Source organism: Acipenser ruthenus, chromosome 15 (genome assembly GCF_902713425.1).
Source record: "Acipenser ruthenus chromosome 15, fAciRut3.2 maternal haplotype, whole genome shotgun sequence".
Classification (NCBI taxonomy): Eukaryota; Metazoa; Chordata; class Actinopteri; order Acipenseriformes; family Acipenseridae; genus Acipenser; species Acipenser ruthenus.
The window spans coordinates 6,688,916-6,713,040 of NC_081203.1; the positions used below are offsets into that span (position 1 = coordinate 6,688,916).

At 40.3% G+C, this 24,125-nt stretch overlaps 1 protein-coding gene across 1 annotated transcript in view; it reads right to left on the reverse strand.

Annotated features, from left to right (window-relative positions):
* Nucleotides 1-669: 669 nt before the first annotated feature.
* LOC117422616 (prostaglandin G/H synthase 1-like) overlaps nucleotides 670-24,125 on the reverse strand; it is a gene marked incomplete at its 3' end in the record, with an annotated part of 35,075 nt that continues 11,619 nt past the window's right edge. Inside the window, 7 exon segments of the mRNA XM_058987064.1 lie at nucleotides 670-1,752; nucleotides 3,247-3,394; nucleotides 4,778-5,064; nucleotides 9,318-9,564; nucleotides 10,385-10,468; nucleotides 11,619-11,800; nucleotides 15,926-16,069. Coding sequence (XP_058843047.1) covers nucleotides 1,394-1,752; nucleotides 3,247-3,394; nucleotides 4,778-5,064; nucleotides 9,318-9,564; nucleotides 10,385-10,468; nucleotides 11,619-11,800; nucleotides 15,926-16,069 — 1,451 coding nt within the window.

The following is a 24,125-nucleotide window of genomic DNA, read 5'->3' on the forward strand; positions in this document are numbered from 1 at the left end:
CCTTCTGTTCTAAACTTACTTTTTTGCCTTTTAAATTGCCTCCCCAGATTGGCGAGATACTTTTAAATGATAACTCCACTATAACCCCAGGACCCTTTTCATCCCCTATTTCCCACCCAGTTCATTTTATAAGTATAACATAGATTATTACAACCAATTATGCAATACTTTACATTTCTTAACATTCAGATTAATTTGCCACACATTTGCCCAGTTACAGAGCAGGTCCAATTCCCTTTGAATTAGCTGGGCTTCCACTGCTCCCCAAAGTTTGGTCTCACCTGCAAGTTTTACAATCTGGTCCAAGTCATTTATATAAATGAGGAACAGTAAGAGTCCAAGTACAGACCCTTGTGGTACCCCACTAAATACCCCCCCCCCCCCCCCCCCCCCCCCCCCCCCCCATTTACACCTCTCACAATTACTCCCTTTGTTATCCAGTTCTGTAAACAATTACATGTCCTCCCCCTGTATGCTGCTGATTTTAGTTTACGTATAAGTCTTTCATGTTGGGACTTTGCCAAAGGCTTTTTAAAAATATATACATTCTATTACAAAGCATTGCCATCACCTACATTAGCTGTAACAAAAAAAAAGAAAGCCAATCTCTCACTCTTTTTTATTAGGCACATGAGTAACCACGAAGTGGCAATAGATACCTACAAGTTCAAATTCTCCAGCTGAAACAACACTAATCCCTCTCTCACTGTGCTTGTTAAACTCGTTATGAGGCAGGGTCTTTAGCAGCTGTCTGGTTTACTAATCTTTTTCCAGGTTTTCTCTAGTTAAGCTACCTTTGTGTTTGTTGCAGTGCAATCGCTGGAATGCAGTGGAGCTACCGATAGCAGCATTCCTGACTCTTAAAAAGCTTGGTTTCTTTCACTTAGGAAGGCTAATATTAGACACACAAAGCCTATAAGCCAGGTGTTGTATAGTCCACTTAAACCATCCTCTTTGGAAGTTGTGGTCTGGATTTTGCCTTATTAGTGGAAAGGAGTCAAAACTGGCAGTGACTTGACTCTGTGCTTCACCTGTATCATGTGCTGAGCAAGGTTCAGTGGTGGCTTCTTTATCTTTTAGATTTATTGTATCATCAATTTGAAAAAGTCAAGTGCACTTCACTATTAGAGGTGGGTAGATCATTCCTATTGTTAGGTTCCGTTCTGGATTTGGAAACAGTGGTGGCTAACTGGGCACTGGAATACACAAATGGTCTCATCTTTGCAACAGTCAAAAAGAGAAATTTCCAGCTGTTTGTACTGTACAGTTATAGTATTGTAGAATTGGACATACATTGACCTCCTTTTAATTTAAATTGTTGGAATGTAAATCATATTTTTTTTCTTTACTGTAAACCACAACTTAAATATTGAAAACCTCCTAATTTTCAAAGTTAGAGTTCTGTGGATGGTTTTTTTAACTTCCGTCGTCTTCCTGAATTCACGATAGGGACATGAAAGTTCACATATGGACACCTCTTTGTGTTCAGGCACACTAGGTTCTTAAGAGAAGCTGTATTGACAATATCAAATCCGGTTTTTCCACCAAATGTGCTCGGCTTCCAGTACTCTGGAGAGCAAATGGGGTTTCCCAGCAGACCTTTCAGAGAAAAGGGAGCTCCCATCTCAACCATGCTTTCTCCAAAGATAGCACCAGGGCGGGGACTCTCCAGCATCAAACCAGGGTAGAATTCAAGGGCATCAATATCTCCGTAAAGCTCCTCCAATTCTTTTGCCAACTCCTCATCACCTCCTCAAATGCAGAAATGAAGAAGGTAAGTTAACCATACAGTGTATGTTAGTGACATACTAAACCCCATGACACATAATGTCCGACGCAGCTGTCATTACCTACATAATAATAATAATAATAAATTATTATTATTATTATTATTATTATTATTATATGTATTTATTTATTTGGCAGACACCTGACCTTGGCTGCAATTAGCACTTAACAGAAGACATGACAAATCATCAATTATCTAATGCTATTAGAAACATAACAAATGTTTTGTGTATGAAGACAGTATTTTAGGATATATATTTGGACTGGGTTGCTTGGCAGTTTGAAATTGAAGTGACTGTTTAAAGTGGATGTAAAGATTTTAAAGTCCTGTTAGCTTTCAGAGGGCCAAGACGAACTGTTTTAGAATTTTTTTTTTTTTTACGGTTGGGTAGGGAATAGATTTTAAAAACGCAGAGCAATATCTTTGTTGTACATTCTGTATGCATACTGTAGCTTAAACAATTCTCAATATCGCTTTAGGATATTTGCATAGAACTAAATTAAAAAAAGATCAATTTCCCACACCAGCAGCTAGGCAGTGAAAAGATGGCACACAGGATGTGTAAATGTGTCCTTGCCAAATTCCACAAACACTGCGTTCACTCTTCCTACTAAAATTCATAAACAAGTATTACATTATTAAAAAATATGTGGGTCTCTGTAATTGTGCCAGGTATTAAAAAGTAACAAAACATTGTAGCATAGTTTATCTAGCTATGAATACTGTATAGAGTAGCTAGTATATCCCCTTTAGGCACTGTTTTTTGTTTTTTTTCTTTACTCTGTGGAGTTCGAGAAGTTGCCCTGACAGGACTTTAAAAAAACACATTATAAAACAGATTGATAGAAAGGAAACTTAACATGGTACAATTCTGCACGGAGTGACTAAAGGGGATTTACAGCTATGGCCAAAAGTTTTGCATCACCTAGAATTTTTTAATTGAGAATGACGTTATTGAGAATGCCACATTTTGATGTGATTTCACATTTCATTGCTAATTCTTATTCTCCACTATTCTGCAATACTGCTGATGTATGTAATGGATATCAACTTTTTCTTCACACTGAATTTACAGCCGTGGCGAAAGACTTGTTTAGCATTCAGTTGAATTTGCTTTCCTTATGGCGTTCCTGGTGCCTTGATGTCAGTATGTGTCTGCAACCCCTCACACAAGCAAAGCACCTCATACCGGGCATTACATTGTGTAAAATCAGGCATTCAGGAGAGGTTTGTGCAGTCCAATCCCAAGGTAAAACCCAGAAAAATGTCAGTGTGTACTTGACGTAGTTAAATACCTACTGTCTGTATGAAGATTAACAGCTCAGATACAGAAATTCACTTAAAAAAGCCTTCCATCTGCAATAATACTTTCCAGACTGCATGCAGTCTGTAAAACATACTCTCGATCCTCTGAGCACAATAAATCACATGCGGTTGTGTTTGAAAGCGGCTCTTACCCACGAATTCCAGGAATGTTTTGTAAGGCTTCAGATGGAATCTCTTCCGGTACTCATTAAAGGGCTGTAGTCTCAGTTTGCGTGACTCCTCGATGACCCCTGCTGCGACTTTCAGAACATGCGGGTTGATATTGTGTCCACCACCAATCTGAAACACACAATTCCACACTGACTGGGCTGGCAAACGAACACTCATCAGGGCTTGCCTTGTCAGCAGCCCTGTGTTAGCCATCTCCTCAGGAGGCATGCTGTCAGGCCTAGGATGGTTTCTCTGCAAGAGTTGTGTGTTGCCTACACTCTCCAGTGTCATAGCATCCTTGTATAAGATTTTTTAGACAACTGCTGCTTGAATGCTGCCAGGACACAAAGTATTATCCGTTTTAGTTCAGGTTAATTGAGGATGCAGTTGGACAGTAATATTTTTCTCTGGCTGTTGCTAGAGTAAGTGTGGCCTGCTTGCTGTGAATCGGCCCCTGCTGAATGCTTGGAAAAGATGGGATGTAGTTTAAATGAAAAGCTGTTTCGCACTTCGTCCCAATGTTTCTGTAAACACAGAGAGGCGACAATATTTCCTCAACAGCTGTAACGTTATAGGTCTATTTAAAATGAAACGCTATGAAATAAGTCTACAGTGTTTAATGTCACTTTGCTTGCATAAGTCCTACTTTTTGAAGAGAAAATGTTATGTTATAAAAAGAGAAACGCACAACCTGAGAGTAATCAAACTGAATTATATCATTACATTAACCTCCTTCATTTAAAAAATAAATAAAAATGGGCTTTCTGCTTTCAAACAAGAAGAGTAATGCTTGAGAAATATGTCCCCTCTTCATAATTTTTTTTTTTTTAAATGCTAGCCAACACAGCGGTCCTTTGTAAAACTGTAAGTCGTTCCTTAGCTAAAGTAAATCTCTACCATGTTTTGATACAGCATGTGTATATAGAAATCTTAGTGAATAAACACAGAGCTGGATTTAGTGGTGTACAGAAATTTACAGATCCCACTGCACGCTATCCATCACGTTGCTATAACAAACCACCAATGCAATGATGTATTTGGGATACCATAGACATAATAAATCACTGGTTATCATGGCTATGACTGATACCTCCCAGACTGTTTCCAATATTTGACCAGCAATTTGCAAAAAGATTGACATTTTTTTTAGTAAAAACTATGACAATATCCATGTTTCTATATACAAGGGGTGATTCATAAACAGACCAAAACATATTTTTACCGTTTTGTCATAAATTTACAAGTAGACTTGGGCAACAGGAACACATACAGTGTTGGTGGACATATGGACTCATAAAGCCCTCTATGAAGTCCCCAGACATGCTAAAGCCACTCAACTGTGTATTTGCAAAGTTTCATTCAAATTCCCTTGTGCCAAGCCGTCGGAACATGTTCTGCAATAATGTTGTCTATGCCTCACCCTGTATATCCGACAAGAGAAAACGAATATTTTGAGAACGCATGTGGAAAAGTGCCTTTGGCTTCTTCCTAAAAGCTGAGCAGATACATTACCCTCCCAGCAATCTGCTTAGAAAAGGCTTCAGCGAGAGTTTCCACCCCGTAACTGGTGATCATGGAGGTGTTGAAGAGGAAGTCTTTGTAACTGTACTCGTCCTTGTCAATGATGAAGGAGTCTGGCATTAGAGGATGCCAGTGGTAAAGCTGGTTGAATTCCACAGCGATGCGGTTCCTGTACTGAAACTGCACGTCAAACAAGAGCTCAGGAGCAAACTTCAGCTGCAAGTAGTACCCACTCAAGTGCTGCACATAATCTTCAATCACAATCTTGATGGTCTCTCCTGAAACGGAATATATTCAAACTAATTACAACTGAAAAACCCAACAACTATTTATTATTTCCAAAAGCCAATACCCACATATTTAAAAATGTTGTTATCTTTTGGAAATGTTGAAAATATCCGCCCCTGTATATAAAACGCTAACAGAAGTCGCAAGCAATTCTATGTAAAGGGCAGTGTTGTGTGTAGCACTGCATTCATGGATTCTGATCCCTGTGGTGAAAATCTCTGTAAGCACACCTTTAGAAGTGCCAAGAGGGTCAGACCCGTGCTTGTGGTGTGTGCCTCCATATTGTTACATATCAATCAATCAATCAATATTTATTTTATATAGCGCCTTTCATAGTGGACCACCATCACAAAGCACTTTACAAGATAGTGAGGAACAATGCATAATACATTAAATACAGGGCATAGTACATTAAATACAACAGTACAAAAATGCAAATACATTAAATATAGGCATAACACATTAAATAAAAGGCTAGGATGCCAATTCTAAACATTGTGGATGCGTGTGTCAAGCAGAATCATACGAATAAGATGGAGTGAAAAACCTGAAATAGCATTTAGACAACAGCTAATAACAGATATCAGGCTTAAAGCACATTAAAAGCAAGAGACAACAAGTGGGTCTTGAGAGCTGATTTGAAGCGAGCGACTATGGGAGCTTGTCACAAAGATGGCCAGAGTGGGTGGCGTCAGACCAGAAGACAGGAACACAAACGACAGAGATGTGGAGTTTGGTTTAAGCTGAGCGCGTGATTGCGCTCAGCATTTAATAAACAGAAAATAAAAGGTTTTAAACACAACCAAAAACACAGGACACGGCACTTGTGCCAAAATAAACAGGTAAACAAAACGGACTAGACAGTAAACAGACAGTGCACAGACAGACAAACGAAACACGGTGAGTGAGACAGTTATTTACGTTCTTACTTTCTTACTATTTACTTTCTCCTTCTCCACACTCGTTCTCCACTCACCGAACACCAACCCCCAGTGAGTGAAAACATGCAGCTTTTATGCAGTTGTACCGAGATTCGATTGCTAGTCAATCATTCAATTGGAATCTCGGTACAACTGCACGTGAATTAATTAAAGTGCAATTCCCCGTGCTCACATATTACTTTTTACTTGCACGTGATGTGATGTGCCATCCCCGTGCCTAACTACAAATATACAATTTACACACACGTGAAACACAGACCGCTTATATCCCGTGTACCAATGCCTATACACCAACATTTACACACAACACGTAACATATAACACACACAGGGGGGGCACTTTGCCACATATACCCCCCCTTGTGCAACGCACACATGGCCTCAACGGCCACCTCCCCCCTTAAATACCCAGCAGTCCAGGCAAAAGTCTCGGGCTGGGAAGGGAGGCTTCAGTGGGCCCATGGCTGGAAATGCTGTCAGCTCCCCTGCCGGTAGTGGCACGGCTGACAGCATGCTGGTCCCGTCCTGCAGCGAAAAAGCTGCGGGGGCAGGTGGTCCCCCGACCTCCCCCTTCTTCATAGCCGACAGCTCCCTCCTGTGGGGCTCCGGCCACAAGAACTCCTGCAGCGAAACTGCTGCTGGGGAAAGTGGTCTCCAGACCTCCTCCCCCTTCTTCGTGGCCGGCAGCTCCCCTTTCTGGGGCTCCGGCCACCGTACTCCCTGCGGAGGTACGGGCAGCAGAGGCAGCTCCAGCTCCTCTGCTCCTTGCGGTGGTGGTGGCGGAGGCAGAGGCAGCTGCTGCTCCTCTCCCTCAGGTGGTGGAGGCAGAGGCAGCTCCTGCTCCTCTCCCTCGGGTGGTGGAGGCAGGGGCAGCTCCTGCTCCTCTCCCTCAGGTGGTGGAGGCAGAGGCAGCTCCTGCTCCTCTCCCTCGGGTGGTGGAGGCAGAGGCAGCTCCTGCTCCTCTCCCTCGGGTGGTGGAGGCAGAGGCAGCTCCTGCTCCTCTCCCTCGGGTGGTGGTGGAGGCAGAGGCAGCTCCTGCTCCTCTCCCTCGGGTGGTGGTGGAGGCGCTGCCGGCTCCTCCGACAGCGGGGGTAGGGCTGGTGGCGCTGCCGGCTCCTCCGACAGCGGGGGTAGAGCTGGTGGCGGGCGTCTCCGCTGGGCTCCCTTCAGCAGCAAAAACAGCGGCTGCTGTGGAGCCTGAGCTTCACGCCCTCGTCCCTCCCAAAAAAAAATAGGGGTTTGGGCCTTCAGCTCCTCCCCTCCGGACACAGGACGCACCGACTCCTCCCTCTCGGGCCGTGGACGCACCGACTCCTCCCTCTCGGGCCGTGGACGCACCGACTCCTCCCTTTTGGGCCGTGGACGCACCGACTCCTCCCTCTTGGGACGTGGACGCACCGACTCCTCCCTCTTGGGACGTGGACGCACCGACTCCTCCCTCTTGGGACGTGGACGCACCGACTCCTCCCTCTTGGGACGTGGACGTTCGGGCTCCTCCCACTCGGGCTGTGGACGTTCGGGCTCCTCCCACTCGGGCTGTGGACGTTCGGGCTCCTCCCACTCAGGCGCAGGACGTTCGGGCTCCTCCCACTCAGGCGCAGGACGTTCGGGCTCCTCCCACTCAGGCGCAGGACGTTCGGGCTCCTCCTCCCCTGGCTCCTGCTCTGGGCAGTCCTCGTCCTCATGCCCATATGCAATGCACATGGTGCACCACCTTGGCTCCCTCTGCTTCCTCCTCATTTTTCCCCCTCTCTGCCTCCTTCTGCTCACCTTCCTCCTTTGGGCTGGTTCCTCCTCCTCTTCCTGGAAGGGGCAGACAGCCACCGTGTGCCCATACACCCCGCAGGCAAGGCACCAACCTTGGTCCTCCAACCTGCCGAGGAGATCCTCCAGCTCACTGCAGCCGTCTCTCCAGTTCCAGCCTTCCATTTTTTTTTATTTTTTTTTTTTTTATTTACTTTTCCACAAAAAAAAAAAACTGCGGTTCCCGCTCTGGCCTGAGCCCTGGAGGCGCTGTTGTCCCGGTTCTGACACCACGTGTCACAAAGACGGCCAGAGTGGGTGGCGTCAGACCAGAAGACAGGAACACAAACGACAGAGATGTGGAGTTTGGTTTAAGCTGAGCGCGTGATTGCGCTCAGCATTTAATAAACAGAAAATAAAAGGTTTTAAACACAACCAAAAACACAGGACACGGCACTTGTGCCAAAATAAACAGGTAAACAAAACGGACTAGACAGTAAACAGACAGTGCACAGACAGACAAACGAAACACGGTGAGTGAGACAGTTATTTACGTTCTTACTTTCTTACTATTTACTTTCTCCTTCTCCACACTCGTTCTCCACTCACCGAACACCAACCCCCAGTGAGTGAAAACATGCAGCTTTTATGCAGTTGTACCGAGATTCGATTGCTAGTCAATCATTCAATTGGAATCTCGGTACAACTGCACGTGAATTAATTAAAGTGCAATTCCCCGTGCTCACATATTACTTTTTACTTGCACGTGATGTGATGTGCCATCCCCGTGCCTAACTACAAATATACAATTTACACACACGTGAAACACAGACCGCTTATATCCCGTGTACCAATGCCTATACACCAACATTTACACACAACACGTAACATATAACACACACAGGGGGGGCACTTTGCCACAGAGCTACATGCACCAAAGCTGGGAGAGAGTTCCAGAGAGTCAGGGCCATGAAGCTAAAAGAGCACTCTCTGAGTGTGGTGCGCTTTTGCTTGGGTATAACCAGCAGGCCTGAGTCAGAGGACCTCAGCTTGCGGGCAGGGGCATAGCGGGTCAGCAGGTTGGAGAGATACTCTGGACCTGTGTGATGAAGGGCCTTGTAGGCAAGCAGGAGAATTTTGAAAGTAATCCCATAAACACACAATATACAGAAACTGGAACGTTTTCAAATGTGCAGAATACAGAAGTTGTAGGTGGAAATTTCTCAAAAGATTGTCAAGTCAGTCTTTAGTGAATTCAATTAATAAATACGAGACACTCTTCCTACACCACGCTAACACCTACCCACAATGACCTTTCCTTTATTAAATCACCTGTACTGTATGTAAAGACCACTTGCAAAGAAAGACCTTATTTTTATAACATTTTTAATAACAGAAACAGTGGCAGGCCTAAATACCCACTTACAAACATTACTATATACAATAACTAATACTCAGTGGAATAAGATTCATAAAAAATGTGGTTTATACATTTTAGGGCACTGGTATTAAGATCATTAAAGGAGACACATCCATCTATTAGCTCTGGCATGTTCTTACCTATGATGATAAGGCGTGTGGTCTGGAAGAGCTGCTCATCACTCCAGGTGGGGTGCTCTGCTTTCAGGATGTCACACACCCTGTTGTGCTCTCGAAGCCAGATAGTGGCGTACATGATCAGCCCTGGAAGCAGCCCATAAACTTCCTGACCGATGGCCAACTGGTTCTTCAAGGGAACATTGGGGGGGTAACTCATGTTGACCAGTGCTTCTGCCACTGTGGGTGGATACATATCCCCGTTCACAAGCTGGAGACAGGACAGAGCAACCAAACAGTTACACATCACACAGCTCTGAGGTCTGGTGAACCAGTTACACACCTGAGGTTTTATTAACCCGCTGCACCACCTAGCATAAGTATTGTTCTTAATTTATAGAGGTAGGTGTACACACAACAATTTCATCAAATTTGAGCAAACGGTTCCCTAAATATAATCTTCAACAGATCAACCGTGACCTAGGTACACAGTATGTAGACTGTTAGAATCAGAGAATACAGCTGTGTACTAAATCTGAATCTGAAAGCATTTGGTCTATATGATCCGCAAACAGTCCACTTAGCCAACAGATTCAGAGAATACAGCTGTGTGACAAATGTTATTGACCGATATCCACTGAGCTTGAGGGATAAACTGTTATACAAATCCAGCCTGATGTGTTCTATCATACCCAAGAATGTGACTATGTAGATACATGGACAGCGTGATTTATGGAATTATTTTATTAGCTTTGAATGTTCTCTACCTTGACATATTAGTTTACATATTTCCAGAAGACTTGAATTTCAAATATGAGACTATTTGTTAACTTCAGGTCATTCATTTAAAGCGTCACTTAAAATTCTTTCTTTTTACCATCTTTCAGAATAACCCAGCCTGGTTCAAGTTCAATATAGAAAATACAGATAACCCAGTGAAATACAGGACCATGAAGACCCACGCCTCACTTATTCTAGTAAAGACACCATTAGATTGTACAGGTGTCTAAAAGCACTTTGAAATCAACTCTGTTCATTTCCATCGAAAGAACGAGATCAAACCAATGTGATAACGCTGAATAGTTACTTACCTGATATTTCATCTTTCCATCTTTAAGGAGTCTAAGATTAAGCTGACGATCCAAGTTGTCTCCATATATATGTCCTGCATCCACCTGCAAAAATAATAATGTGTCAAATTGTAACAGTGCTGGACAAGCAGCTCTCTAGATGCATGTAAAGATGTAGTACACAGACACACACTGCCTGGCCACTGTATTAGGTCCTGTCTGTACAATCGGATTGCCTTCTCCTTGGTGGAGGCATGTTCCCCTAGTATACCCTCGGTCCCTTGATGACCTCAGAAAGCTGCATGAATGCCAAATCATACTTAAGCATTGTTGAGGTCCACCCACTTGTACCCTGATGGCAATGGCTATTTACAAGACAATAATACACCCATCCATTGTGCCAGAATCATATGCAAATGATACCAAGAGCATGACAGAGACTTCAGACATCTTCTATGGCCACCACAACTCCCAGATCGCAATCCAATTCAGCATAATCGAGATAAACATGACGCATTCTTCATAACAATTACCTGCCTACCTCTCTGCACCAGTTGAGAGAAATATTAATTACTGAATGGATTAACATCCTTCAAGTCACATTGTTTCAGGTCTTAATAAAGTGGCCTGGCATTCTACTAAAAGACAGATGTAAAGACACTTGTAAAAAAATTAAGTAAAACTGTGTTATTCATTGATTGAGTAATACTCAGTGCAGACAACACAGTAGAAATGATCCAATCTTTTTGACGTTTAATTGGCAGGCACATGCAACTGTACGGTTAGCGTGGTTTTATTTGCATTGAGCTGAAAGGATTAACTTTAATTTTCTAAACAAACCACAAACTGCTGCACCTGGCATCTTTATAGGTATAATTACATTTAAGGTTGGATTCTCTTTAGTGGTGTATAATTTTATGGTTTTTCTTTTCAAGTGGCTAAGTGAAACCATTATTTTGGACTGATGAAACTCTTGTCAAAACGAAATACAATAGAAAGAGCGGTACTGCAAAAATGTACAACACCGCCCACTATAGCCATGGATACAGAAGCAACTTCCAACACAGGGCCTACTACCAGCCTTCTATGAAAGCTGCTGTGAAATGTACAGGGAGATGCAGCTTTTATATATTACACCAATCATTTCGCGGACAGTCCATTTACACAAAAGTGTATGCTATAAATGGCAGGTATTTCTGCTGTCCAAACCCCATGTGTAGATGCTAGTATGTTAGTAAATTCTTGATGTCTGTACCCCATGGCCCAGAGCCTTTGTGAAGCCGAGCCCCATGCGGTTGTGAGTCTTGAAGAACTGATGGGTGAAGTGTTGGGCGAAGAAAGCAAACATTAAGTTGGTTCCTTGTGGGTCTGGAATGAACTTCTTTCTCAGCAGAAACTTCTCCACGATATACTTTGAATCTGGAAGTTTCACTTTCCCTGAAAAAAAAAAAAAAAGAAGAAAGCTTCACGGATAGATTCTCCAAAGTCTTTACTCCAAATCGTCATTACCACAATTTTGGTAGAAAAATAGAAAATGTATCCAATAAAGTTAATTAAGTAGCTTGTAAAGCAGTCTTAAAATACTTCGAGCCAACAAAAGAAATCCAATACCTCTTAGCTAATATGTATTCCCATCATTTCTTAGATCTCAAATGTATGTTTTCTCCTTTTATACAATAAATGATGTTTGGTTAATCTTGTCAGAACTCAAAGATGTTATCAGACTGTACAAGTTGTAGCTAAGCTGTAAAATCTGCCAACTTTCCAGCCTATTCCTGAGAAATACAAGTTCCTAAACTCCAAACACCCAGTCTGCATTCTACAGTACATCTGAGGTAATCCAAGGGCATTACACTTCAGGGTTTTGCATGTATTTTGCAATACAGACTCCCATTGCACAGCAATATGAGCCATTCCTGTCTTTAGTGGGAGTTAATCATTCACACCCGAGCTAAAGGGAACTGTAGCGAGAAAAGGTTACAACCACCTGTCAGTCTAACAGGGTTTATAGCTCTTATTGTATTACTTGTATTGTAACACTTGAAATGTATTTGCTTACGATTGTAAGTCGCCCTGGATAAGGGCGTCTGCTAAGAAATAAATAATAATAATAATAATAATAATAATATAATCATTCCAGATTAGTAGAGGGTGTACTGTTATTTGCTATGCAGGTGCATGCAATTTTGAAAGAAATGCATGTTATAGGAAACAAGTGTTTTCAGATATCTGTTACCATACCAGGTTAAGAAAGCTATGACTTTCAGGTAGTCTGCTCCTTCCTACGGCATTTCACCATGTCTTCTGGGTCAATGCAAGTTATTGGATAAAGTATGTCAGTCAATAGGGGGAAAGCAGCTGGCTGGTTAATGACACGAGAGAAGGTGTTGAAGGTGTGGAGAGATTATGGTGTAACAGCCTACCTAAAAGCAAGGCATCCAAACTGAGAGCTTCCTAATAATGATGAGACAAGAAGCTGCTTGATGAGATTCTGGGATCAATGAGCTACTAACAACCAAATGAGCAAGATGGGCCAAATGGCCTCCTCTCGTTTGTAAACTTTCTTATGTTCTTAAGATTTTCTTGCATGATCCACACAATCAAACTTGACCGAGAGAATCATAGAATACAGCTTTGTACCTAGTATGAAGGCACTATCTCAAAGTGTTATCATCTGGAAACCAAAAAGCCACAAGAACCCCATATGGCGGCCATAAAAGGTTATAGACAAAATTAAGGGTCCCAGTAGATTTTGCCTGATAAGTTTCCATAGCACTGAGATTATGAAGTAGCTAGCTGAAATGGTTTAGGAGAGATGATCTATCTCCACCCATGCATTTTGAAAATGTTAAATTTTACTCTTAAAAACGGTTTACTTGAAAAAACTCCACGAAGAGATTATGTTACAAAATGATAACAAATCAATTTTCTTATTTTAATTTATGACAAATCTCGCTTCTGCAAACAAAAATGGAATTCTGCTTAAGGAGCCATCTGTAAATAGTGAATAAGATACACCAAAACATTAGCCAGGATTGCAGAGATGCTGCTTTTAAGTAAACACTTGCCATCAATCAGAACCACATATTGCACAGCCATCTGAACCCCAGTATAAACAAATGGCACTTTGTTTGAATCTATTAGAAAAACATGAACAGATAAGTCTTTTGAAAATAATCTTGTGTGACATACATATTCCTCCCATGACTTGTATTTATATAAACCCCAGTGACTGTGCAGTCTCAACAATGATGTCTACACCATTGCCAGCTCTCCTCTTCCTTTGCTCTCCTTCCATTTTGTTACTTTTTGAAAACTCCCATTGTCATGCCCTTATAAAAGGTTACCACAGTAAATTTGAATGGTAATTTTGCAGTTCTGTCATGGTTATACTATGCATTTACCATGGCTTGCCATGTTTTTTTTTTTTTTAATATGCTTCACCATACCTCTTTGTACTTTATAAAGCTTACCTAATCTTGACCATGCTGTTGCTATGATTTAATATGGGAAACTTGCAGGCCTATAGAATTACTTGTACCAAATATTGCTCAGTGCTCCGATATGGTACTATGGTACTGGAATGGATGTCTAGTGTTTATTGTGACATCATTAATATGTCACAATATGAAAGTGGTACTGCACCACTCTACCAATGGCAGCCTTATACCATTGGGCGTGTTAAGTAAGCGAGCCGCTCAGCGCAAAAGAATCAATTTAAGGGCTTGCTCAGTTCCGCTCCTGCTGAGCAGCTCAGAGCGCTCCTGAGCATTTTTCATCAGTGATCAGAGGGAGCGCATGGAGATCGCCACCTACAGGAAACAAGTGAAGGCGACAGACGGAATTGTCAATTGAAAAATTAGTGTTTTCAAATGATCATTTCATGAATTTCATTTTTCTAAATTTAGCGCTGTTTTATAGTTATTTATATAGCGTTGTTTTATAGTTATCAATGTATTATTATTTTTAGTAGTATTCATATTATTATTCATTTTCAGCCAGAGATGAGACTCAGTCCAAACAGAGCACCGAGCTCAGTGAGGTACCGGGATTGGGGCACAGTGCAATAACACCAGCTGCTGTGTTTGAGACGATGCTGCTGCAGCAAAAAACAAATCCTTCAGCAGCAGAAGCATCTCCTCCAGTACCATCTACATCTACATCAGTATCACCCAAAACCCCCTCAAATTCTACAACAAGGAGACCATCACAGAGGAGTAGCGCACCATCATTGTTTAAGAAATACGCTAATGAAATAAAAGAGGACAGAGACCAGAAATGTAATAAATTAATAGAAATAGGGAATTAACAATTGTATATATTAAATGAAAGGAATAATTTGCTGAGGGAATTTACCCAAATGTTGAAGGATAACCTTAAGAAATAGGGTTGGGTTTTGTGGTTTTATTTAATAATAATAATAATAATAATAATAATAATAATAATAATAATAATAATAATAATAATAAATTACAGTGCTCCTCACACCAAGATGCCTTAAGCCCTGTGCAATGTGATGTCCAAGAGTGACACATTTTGGCACCAAGCATTGTAAAGTGGTAATATATATGTTGATAATAATCTGTAATCGTATGTATATATATGAAACTAACAGAATTTGTTAAGAAAATGTGTGCGTGTGTTTTTTTTATTGATACATAAAAAAACTTCATTTCTGTCTTTGTTTACTTCTATTCTTAGACAATAAATTCTAAATACCAGTATCTTAGAAACAAACATAGAAATCAATTGCAGCACGGTAGTCTAGCTGTAAACAAAAGCGATGGTGTAGGCATTTAAAAAATCATTCTTTTATTCAAATCAAACTTCTAAAACGGCTACTTGTGATGGATTTGTGTTGTTACCGTGGCTGAAGCAGGCACAGAGACAGAGACGCGGTTTGAACAGGCGTGCAGTATTTATTTACAAGACACAAACACCACTCGCGTACAATACCAACCATGGTAAGGTACGGAGTATATATACAGAGCGTATTAAAAAGGCAAAAATAAACACATTTACAAACAAATCAAATGTGCCATTCCTCTAAATTCAGCTTTGTGTGCTTTCTGAGCGTTCTCACTCCGAGCGCCTCAGTTACTTAACGCCCCACTGTTACTACAGTTGCACAACCAGCACTTAGCAATATTGGTTTTAGTTAAATTGTGCAAGGAGAAGAGACGGAAACCAGACATAGCTTAAGGATAGGTGCTACCGAGAGATTGCAGCCCCGAGGTCCAATCTACAAATCACTAAACTTCCTGCAACCTGATTGCATTGCAGATTGCACAATATCATCTTAAAAATGCTGAGTCAGACACCAAACTGCAGGATTATATTCTGCAATCTGCAACAGTTTACAACAGAAGTGGAATAAGTGCCATGTAATTAAACTGGGCATTAGAAAATGACTGTAATTCAGCCCCATTCTATTGCGGGATAGAACAGGAGTTTGGCTTTATTTTAGCCAAGATGCTAAACGCAGACAGGAAAAGAAAAAAGAAAGTCAAAGTCATAGGAGTTGAAACATCATTTATAGCCAGTAAAATTGGCATGCCTTACCTTTAGTTCCCATAGGTGTGGGGCAATCCTCTGGCACAGGTGGCAGGAGTCGGGTGTAGTAGGTCACATTGGAATAGGATTCCCAATTGATGTATCCATAAGCCGAGTTGTATGTTGGGGGGCTAGGAATCAGATTAGCTCTTGCTGTAATAAATACATATTTTTATTGTGTGCAACATATACTGAACAGCTAAACCAGAAAGGCTCAGTCATACTTTAAATGTTACAGTCCTACAGCTTTTTCCTGTCCCCTTACTTTTTTTTTCTGATGTTGTTTTTTATTTCTTTTTTTAGGTCTGTGTCAAGGTACTTTCACTTGAGTTCAGGAGCTGCTCTTTAGTTCTAGTTCAGATATATGTAAGCTAGGCTAGACCTGCCAAAGTGTCATTTTTAGAAGTAAGAAAATGACATTAGGCTGCATTCACACTGGGTCAGTTTCAAATGGACTCACTCTGGTTCGTTTAGTTGGAAATAATGTATCAATTTGCTTGCTGTTCACACTTATCGACGAGGAAAGGGACCAAGTTCATTTGGATGTGAGCTAAAGTTATTTTTTTTTGGTCTTTTTCCATTGTTTTCCAGGACCGAGTTCTTTGTGTTCACAATGGAGTTTGCAAGTGCACTCAGCTGGTTACAGTATCTCCTGCAAGGTATATTCAAAGATGGCAGCATTTACTGCTCCGTTATTTTTTATTTCCCTTCAGCTCACTGACGCTGTAGCAACGCTGAAGCCGTTATAATAACACAATAATAGTTTACAAATTAAACATCAGGTGTATTTATTGCAGATCATAACAACTTCTTATTTTCTGTATATTGTCATTTAATCAAAACATGTTAAATGTACAAAAAGAGATTTAAAAAATAGATCAGCTTATTACCATTTAAACATGTGATATACACATAATCAGAATGATTAAACAAATAATCAATTTTATTTTTTAATGGTGCTAACACAACCTAATAAGTTATTCTGTTATTAACTTGCTGAGCACACCGTTTTGTACTTAAAATAAATTAAAAAAATAAATAAAAGATTGATACAATAGCAAAACCGGGACGATTACAATTTTCTAAACGGGAAAAAAATGAAGGCTGAAAACTGAGACCGAGTGCGGACCAAACCCTCTAAACTGACCCAGTGTGAACACAGCATTAAGCTACTTACACTTCAACTATATTTAACAATCCCAATAAAAAATATAAAAATCCCAACAGAAAAGTAAAGCAAAGTACATATACAGAACATTATACAAGAAATAGATAACAAAACAAATACTATTTCTACTAATTTTTCATAATTACAAAACTAACTAAATAATATAAAACAAACAAAAAAAATGGAAAAACAAAATACTGCTCTGTTCGGTAACTTCAGTCAAGCACTCAACATGAGCACAAGTTGTAATATAAATTACTGGCATCAATAACTTTTGCCACTGAAAGACTGTGGTAAAGGGAAACTGCAGGGTGATGAAAAGATAAAAGGAATGTGCAAACAGTCAGCTTTCTCAGTGTTATCCCAAATGGGATCTGCAAACAGAAGCACACATTTTGGCATCTTTACAAGGATTAGATCAGTTTCTATCCCCCCCCCCCCCCCCCCCCCCCCCCCCCCCCCCCCCCCCCCCCCCCTAAACCACTAACTTATCATGGTTGAAGGTAATGTTTAACAGCCCGTTGTGTGTTATTTAAAACAGGTGTGCTGCCACATTGTTTTTATATCAGCTCAGTTTTGTAGGAGAAATTATATATATATATATATATATATATATATATATATATATATGAGACTTTCAAACAAAGGAAAATACATCTTCAATGACTTCATTGTAAATACCTTATGTAAATGTTCTACAACTAAAAAAGCAAATACTGCATCAGATGCAACTAAAGGCAATTTCCCATAGATCTCATGTACCTCTTACTCTTCAAGTTTAGAGAATACACAAGTACAGAACAGGATGTGGCTCATCAACTACATTATTACTAATCTCATATAGAGGGGGACTCCCTAGTAATTTAACAGCACGATATATACTGAAAAGTATTACATTTTCATTCAGTAGTTCAGTAGACCAATGGATAGAATTTATCATGTGTTTTTTTTTGGTTTGTTTTTTTAAACCATACTTCTCTGTTCTTTCCAATGCTTTACTAAACTTGGATTCACATTTAGTCGTACACTGCAATACAAAAAGGTTCTGTTTGTCATCTGGGGATAAATATTTTCCAGTTTTTTCACTCTCCTAAACTTGGCACCTCTTTAATAAAAAAGACAACACTTATCTACCAGACATTGGGAGGACTAAAACTGAGCCCTGAGCCACAAATCCCAAGCATGAGACCAACCCTTTGCCACTGTCCTGAGGGAAAACACTGAATAATTTACTCTCAGTAGATGATTCCAGAATATAACTAAACACACAATTCTTTCATGCTACTCAAACAGCCTACCAAAATAAACAGTCCGAAATGTACTGGACAACAGAAAGGCGTTTTGTTATTACAATTAACCAAAGAACAACAATAAAAGGTTTGGGTATAGTAGACTCCAAACCAGATGTTCAGATAAATCATTTTGGAGTACAGATCGTAATCTGTGCCACACTAACAAAGCCTTGCCCAGTCTTCTGTTTTTAACACTTACATTTCACCAAAAATAAGTAATCAAGCTTTGCACCAAAAAATACAGCGACTGCTGTAAATGTTTTATGAAATGATAAGGAAATTATGAAAGTTTCACCAGCTACTATCAACAGGAATGTTATCATCACAGCATGGAAATGTTAACAGCACTGTATCCTTTGACTGGGGCAAAAGGAAACCATAACAATATACAGTATAACCCAGGAACACATTTCTGCTTAAGAAAACAGCTTGTAGCATGATAACAGAAGCATACTGTCCCGAGAAGTGTAGAGAGTGGGAATGAGGAATACGCTACATCATCATTAATTCAAGCAAAACACCATGTTCAATTATATGCTAATGTAAATCCTTATACCCTTCCACACTTGTATCCAATGCTACACTACTGGACTAATGATAAGAAAGGTCATATAGAAAGGTGTCATTCTAAGGCGTCTAGTAAAATGTAGTAAACAACTATGTTCAATTTTATACAAAAGTATTTTTCTGGTTGTTTCGTGACTATATTCTTCTTCCACATGGACTCATCATCAGGTTTACATCCTTTAAATGTTGTTTTAGCACACAAGCTTCCTACATGAAGTAAGCACACCAGAGAGATACCAATAACCTGTCCCCTTGCAACACTATGCCTCGAGTAGATGTACGAAACACATCAATATCCAGAGTGTTGCAGGGGCCAGGTTAATGGTTACATTCTGGTGTACTAGACGCTATTCGGGGAGAGCTCTGCTGAGGCCACAGGGGTGTGATGATGACTGAACCAGATAATGAGACTCTAAACAAGAGGAAGAATGCATTTGTTAACTCTTTCATATCCACACCAAGTTGTTCTTTAAACGCTAGCACGTACAGTGCAAGGCGCAACTCTGACTGAAGGGAACGTTCTAGGTGTTTGTGGTTCAGAATTACGAGAGGGTGTTCTGTGTTGGCATGGAAACGGAAGCTGGGTTCTGCAGGGTCAGATTCAAGAGGAAAGGGCTGTGCATGGCATTGTTAGATATTAGGAAAGTGTGTGACAGAGTGTGGAAGGAAGTAATATTGGTGGGGTGGGGAATGATCCAGACACAGTACTACAGTATTTGCCTTCTTTAACATTCAATGCAGGTGAAAACAACATTGAGTAACTGCAATAAGAACCACTGATTGCACACATCATAGACATGTATAGGGACAGTACAAACAAAGACATCTGAAGCTACTTACTCCAGGGTTAACACGCTACATTCACAGGAATGCAGCCTCAAATTTGAAGGCACCTTTCTACTGTTTTATGTTGCTCTTGAGCTGAATTGTACCTTTGCCATTTCCATCTTATCATTTCCCTGTAAACAAAAAGAAAGCTAATGGCATTTAACTAAACAGTGCTGGTCACTGCTGGAATTTCCAACAGGGAAAACACAAAAATATAATTAATGGTTACTAATTGGGCATAAACCAATCAGACTTGTCTTCAGCCCAGCTAAATAATATAAACATTAAGACAGAAATTATTTTGATTTATCAGTGAACCGTGTCTTGTAACCCAGCTGCACACAATGTCTCCATGCGCTCAAACTAAATATTTACAAAGCAGATAAAATCAGTCCTCTTCTCAAAAGTCCAGAACATCTTTCAAAACTGAGGATTCCAGTCAGCTCGTAATGAAGATGTCTCCTGAGAATGATAGATTACCCTCACTGACCTTTAATTCAAAGTGTGTACTACAAGTAAAACCCTACGCATGCTAATATACTTACAGCTTCTGATTTTCGGTTTTAACCGATAAAACCCGATAAAACGCCCCAAAAAAAAATTAAATTGGTGGATAGCCAACAAACACTGGAAAAAGCAATGAAAAATACAATTAATAAAACCCGAAAAACTGTAGCATGCCATTCAGTAGTTCAGGACAAACTCCCACCACAGGATTATTCAACTTTAAACCATGAATGTCAATTGTTTCAAACGCATTTGGTTTGAGGACCCGTCAGATGATGTAATGTGTTTTGGGCGCCACGCCCCCTAAACCCCCCCCCCCCCCTCGATTTTGTATTTTCAATAGTTGACAGGTATGTGATTTCAGTTTACAAAAGCTCCCGTATTTTGAAAACTCAGTGCTGACAGGCATGGAAACATGTTCCTGCCAAGCCGTCATTTTTCGCACTGCGGATTCATAGTGAAGCCACCAGACCTATAGTGCCGGACAACACAGATCTGAATGGCTCCACTGCAGACCCGCAGGCGCCCTATCAGCCATAGGGGTCGCTGGTGCCCAGTGAACCATGGATTGCCCTGCCGACCTAAGCCCTCCCTACCCGGGCAGTGCTCGGCCAATTGTGCAGCACCCCCTAAGAACCCTGGATGCGCCCTATAGCCTGGATTTGAACCTGCGATCTCCAGGCTATAGTGCGCATCCTGCACTCCACGCGGAGCACCTTTACTGGATGCACCACTCGGAAGCACAGGATAGAAAATTTTAAATAAATACATAAATGACAGCTAATTAGGCCAAGTTCTTACCTTTTCTTATTTTTAGTGTGTGGTGTGCCTATACTGTTTTGTGTTTTATTTATTTTATTTCGTCTCCACAAAATGAGCAAAAGGAGACAGTTTTCTTTTCATGACTAGCTACATCATTTTTTTGTACTCGTGCTGTGCTCGTGTCGTTCGCTTCACTCCCGGTGTGCATACTTTATTTTGTGAAAACCCAAGATTTAATTGGTGAACGATGATTTTTTTCAGATTTATCTGGTCAGGTAAATGTTGAATCGCAAAGTTTAAACAACAACAAAAAAAGAGATATAAGTTACATGTATTTTTTCACTGATTTATTTGTTAGAAATGTTAGCTAAACGTTGACTTGCCAAGTGTAAACTAAATATTTAAATTCACCGATGTATTTGTTAGAAACCCAGGTTTAACATGTCAGCTAAATGTTGCACAATTATACATACTGGGATTTTGCTCAGAGCAACTGATACATTCTCTTTTAAAAACTCATCCTTTTAAGAAAAGGAATGATTATCAGCTAAAGCCAGGCTTTGCAATTGTAGGAGTTGGTTTCGGGTTTGCACGCTTGGTACAGCAGTTTAGATGACCTGTCAAACGTGAGAAAAACTTTTTATACCGAGTCGAAGGGGACGTGTTCTGGTTAAATTCATGACAACAAAAATATTTCTTAGAAACGGAAGTTGTAATGGTATAAATAATTACACTGCTTCACTGCTGGTGTAATGGGTGGGCGCTGCATTAGAGCTGATTGTGGGGAACACTATGCATAGCCTGTCTGCATTCCTAGTTATAAAGCTTTTATCAGCATCTTATCTCACATACAAGGGACAGCATTCAGAACAGTATAATGTTAACACCACAGTGCCTGTTAGACAGGCAAGATATACATTGTAGCCACTAAATGGGGGGGTCATTTCAGTATGTATACACTAGCATTAGTAATGTATTTGAATAAAAAACAGATGGGGCTAGATTCTCAATGCAAATGATCATTAGCACATTTTTTGTTACCAAATCAAATGATAAGCTGAATTAAACTAGAAATGGGACTTGCTGTTTATTGCAATTGGTTGCAACTCATCTTTAGTATACCAGTATTGTTTGTGACACAGCTCTGATGGAAGTCAAGAGGAATGGAGAGTATCTGAATGAACACAAATATAAAGTAAGGAAAGGAGGAGAGGGGATATCCTGCAGCACTTTGGATAAAATATTGTGGTTAGCTTGGTTATTAATATTGTATCCTTCTGCAATAGACAAAGTACACCACCCACTCGATATATCGCGGGTGTTGGAGTCCAGTATAAATCAGCTATATATCGAGGGCCGCGATATAGCGAGAGACCCATAGAAAAACAAATAGGCTAACAAATACTGTACAACCCACTCCCTCGTTTTATCGGGGGTGTCAGGGTCCAGTATAAACCCTCTACACAAGCTGTTTTTTTCTCATTTTACATATAAAAAGCAGTGCACCATTTTAATTCGTACTGCGGAGGGTAATTGCTTCTCATCAACTTAAGTCTCCAATTAATTTCATGAGTCTTCCTCTCCTTTCTCAAATGCACAAACTGCATTGAAAGAATCCATTGCCAACATAGGAGGCTTGTTGCTAGGGAGCTGACGTCACTGCCTTGTGACTTTTGCTAGTGCATTGTGAACACCTCACTGGCTAAAATAAAAACCGCTTCAGCAAGTAGATATTTAATTTGCTTTGTGTAATTGTGCAATGCGTGCGTATATGTTAACAGTATGATATTAATGCTTTGTTTTTATTTGTTTTGTGTATTTCTGTTTGTGTAGTACGAAATAAAATGAACAGTAATTATAAGTGAATTTGCCTATGTATACTTCAGCTAAAGCATGCGTAGTTAGACTGTAAAAATGGGGAGCCAACTCCAGGACCACGATATATCAGAATCCGCAGTATAGCGAGGGGCGATATAACGAGGGGCGGGTGTATGTTGTATTGAAAAAGTGGAACTGTTTTATAGGAAAAGGGGAAACATGTTAAACATGGAAGGACACACTTAGGGCAAGGAACCTATTGCTTAGAACTTCACAAAGGACTTTCCCTTGATTTCCTGTATTTATTGATAACTATAGTAGGGCCACTATTGGAGCTCAGCAAGGGGATGGTTAAGGACGTGGCCATTGCTAAACTATTATGATGAACAATTCCTTCAGAGAAGTTAGAAGTTGGGGTGGAAATCTGCAATTTATTCTCCACAATGTGTGCTCTGTCTGCAGTGGTCTGTTTTTAAAGTTTACCCGAGTAAATTTGAAAGGTATTTTTCCCAACTATGCATTTACCATAGTTTAATATGCTTTACCGTACCTCTCTGGGCTTTGCAATGCTTACTTATACTTTACCATACTTCCACTGTGCTGTATTACACATTGCTCTGCTTTTACTACGGGAACCTTTTCAAAGGGATACCCCAAATCTTATCCATGTACTACCAAAGCAGAAAGATTTCTGCACTAGCAACTGCCAAGACCCGTTTCAATGCTGAATGCTGTACCAGTCTCATAAAATGAAAAACCAAGACATTTATTTATCTGTCCCAGTAACTTGTTGGAATATAGTGAATTCATGTTTGTGCTACTCCTGCTTTGTGTATATGAACAGACATTCCATCAATCAATCACAACATTTAAAAAACTAAATACAGGACTAAAAAAGGACTAAAAAGGAACTTATCCACCACCTGAATAAACAGAATTCAATCAGTTTGATGACATTTACAGATCAACTTCCTGGCAGCTCATAAAATTACAGAGAATATACCACACAATTTAACATTATAAAACGGTGCAGACAGCCCATCCTTGAAAAAATTATTCCTATAGAAATTTAGACAGACATCTTGAGCATAGAATCTTTATAAATATGTTGACTAAACTGTAAGTTTCATTGCTTCAGAATATGATAACAAAAAAAAAATCTGTAGATTACTTAATGCTGATAAAGATGTATTCACAAAACTCTCCTATACAAGTTTTGTATACATTGTATATACTGTTGTATAAATGCTCTTCTTTCAAAACTGCA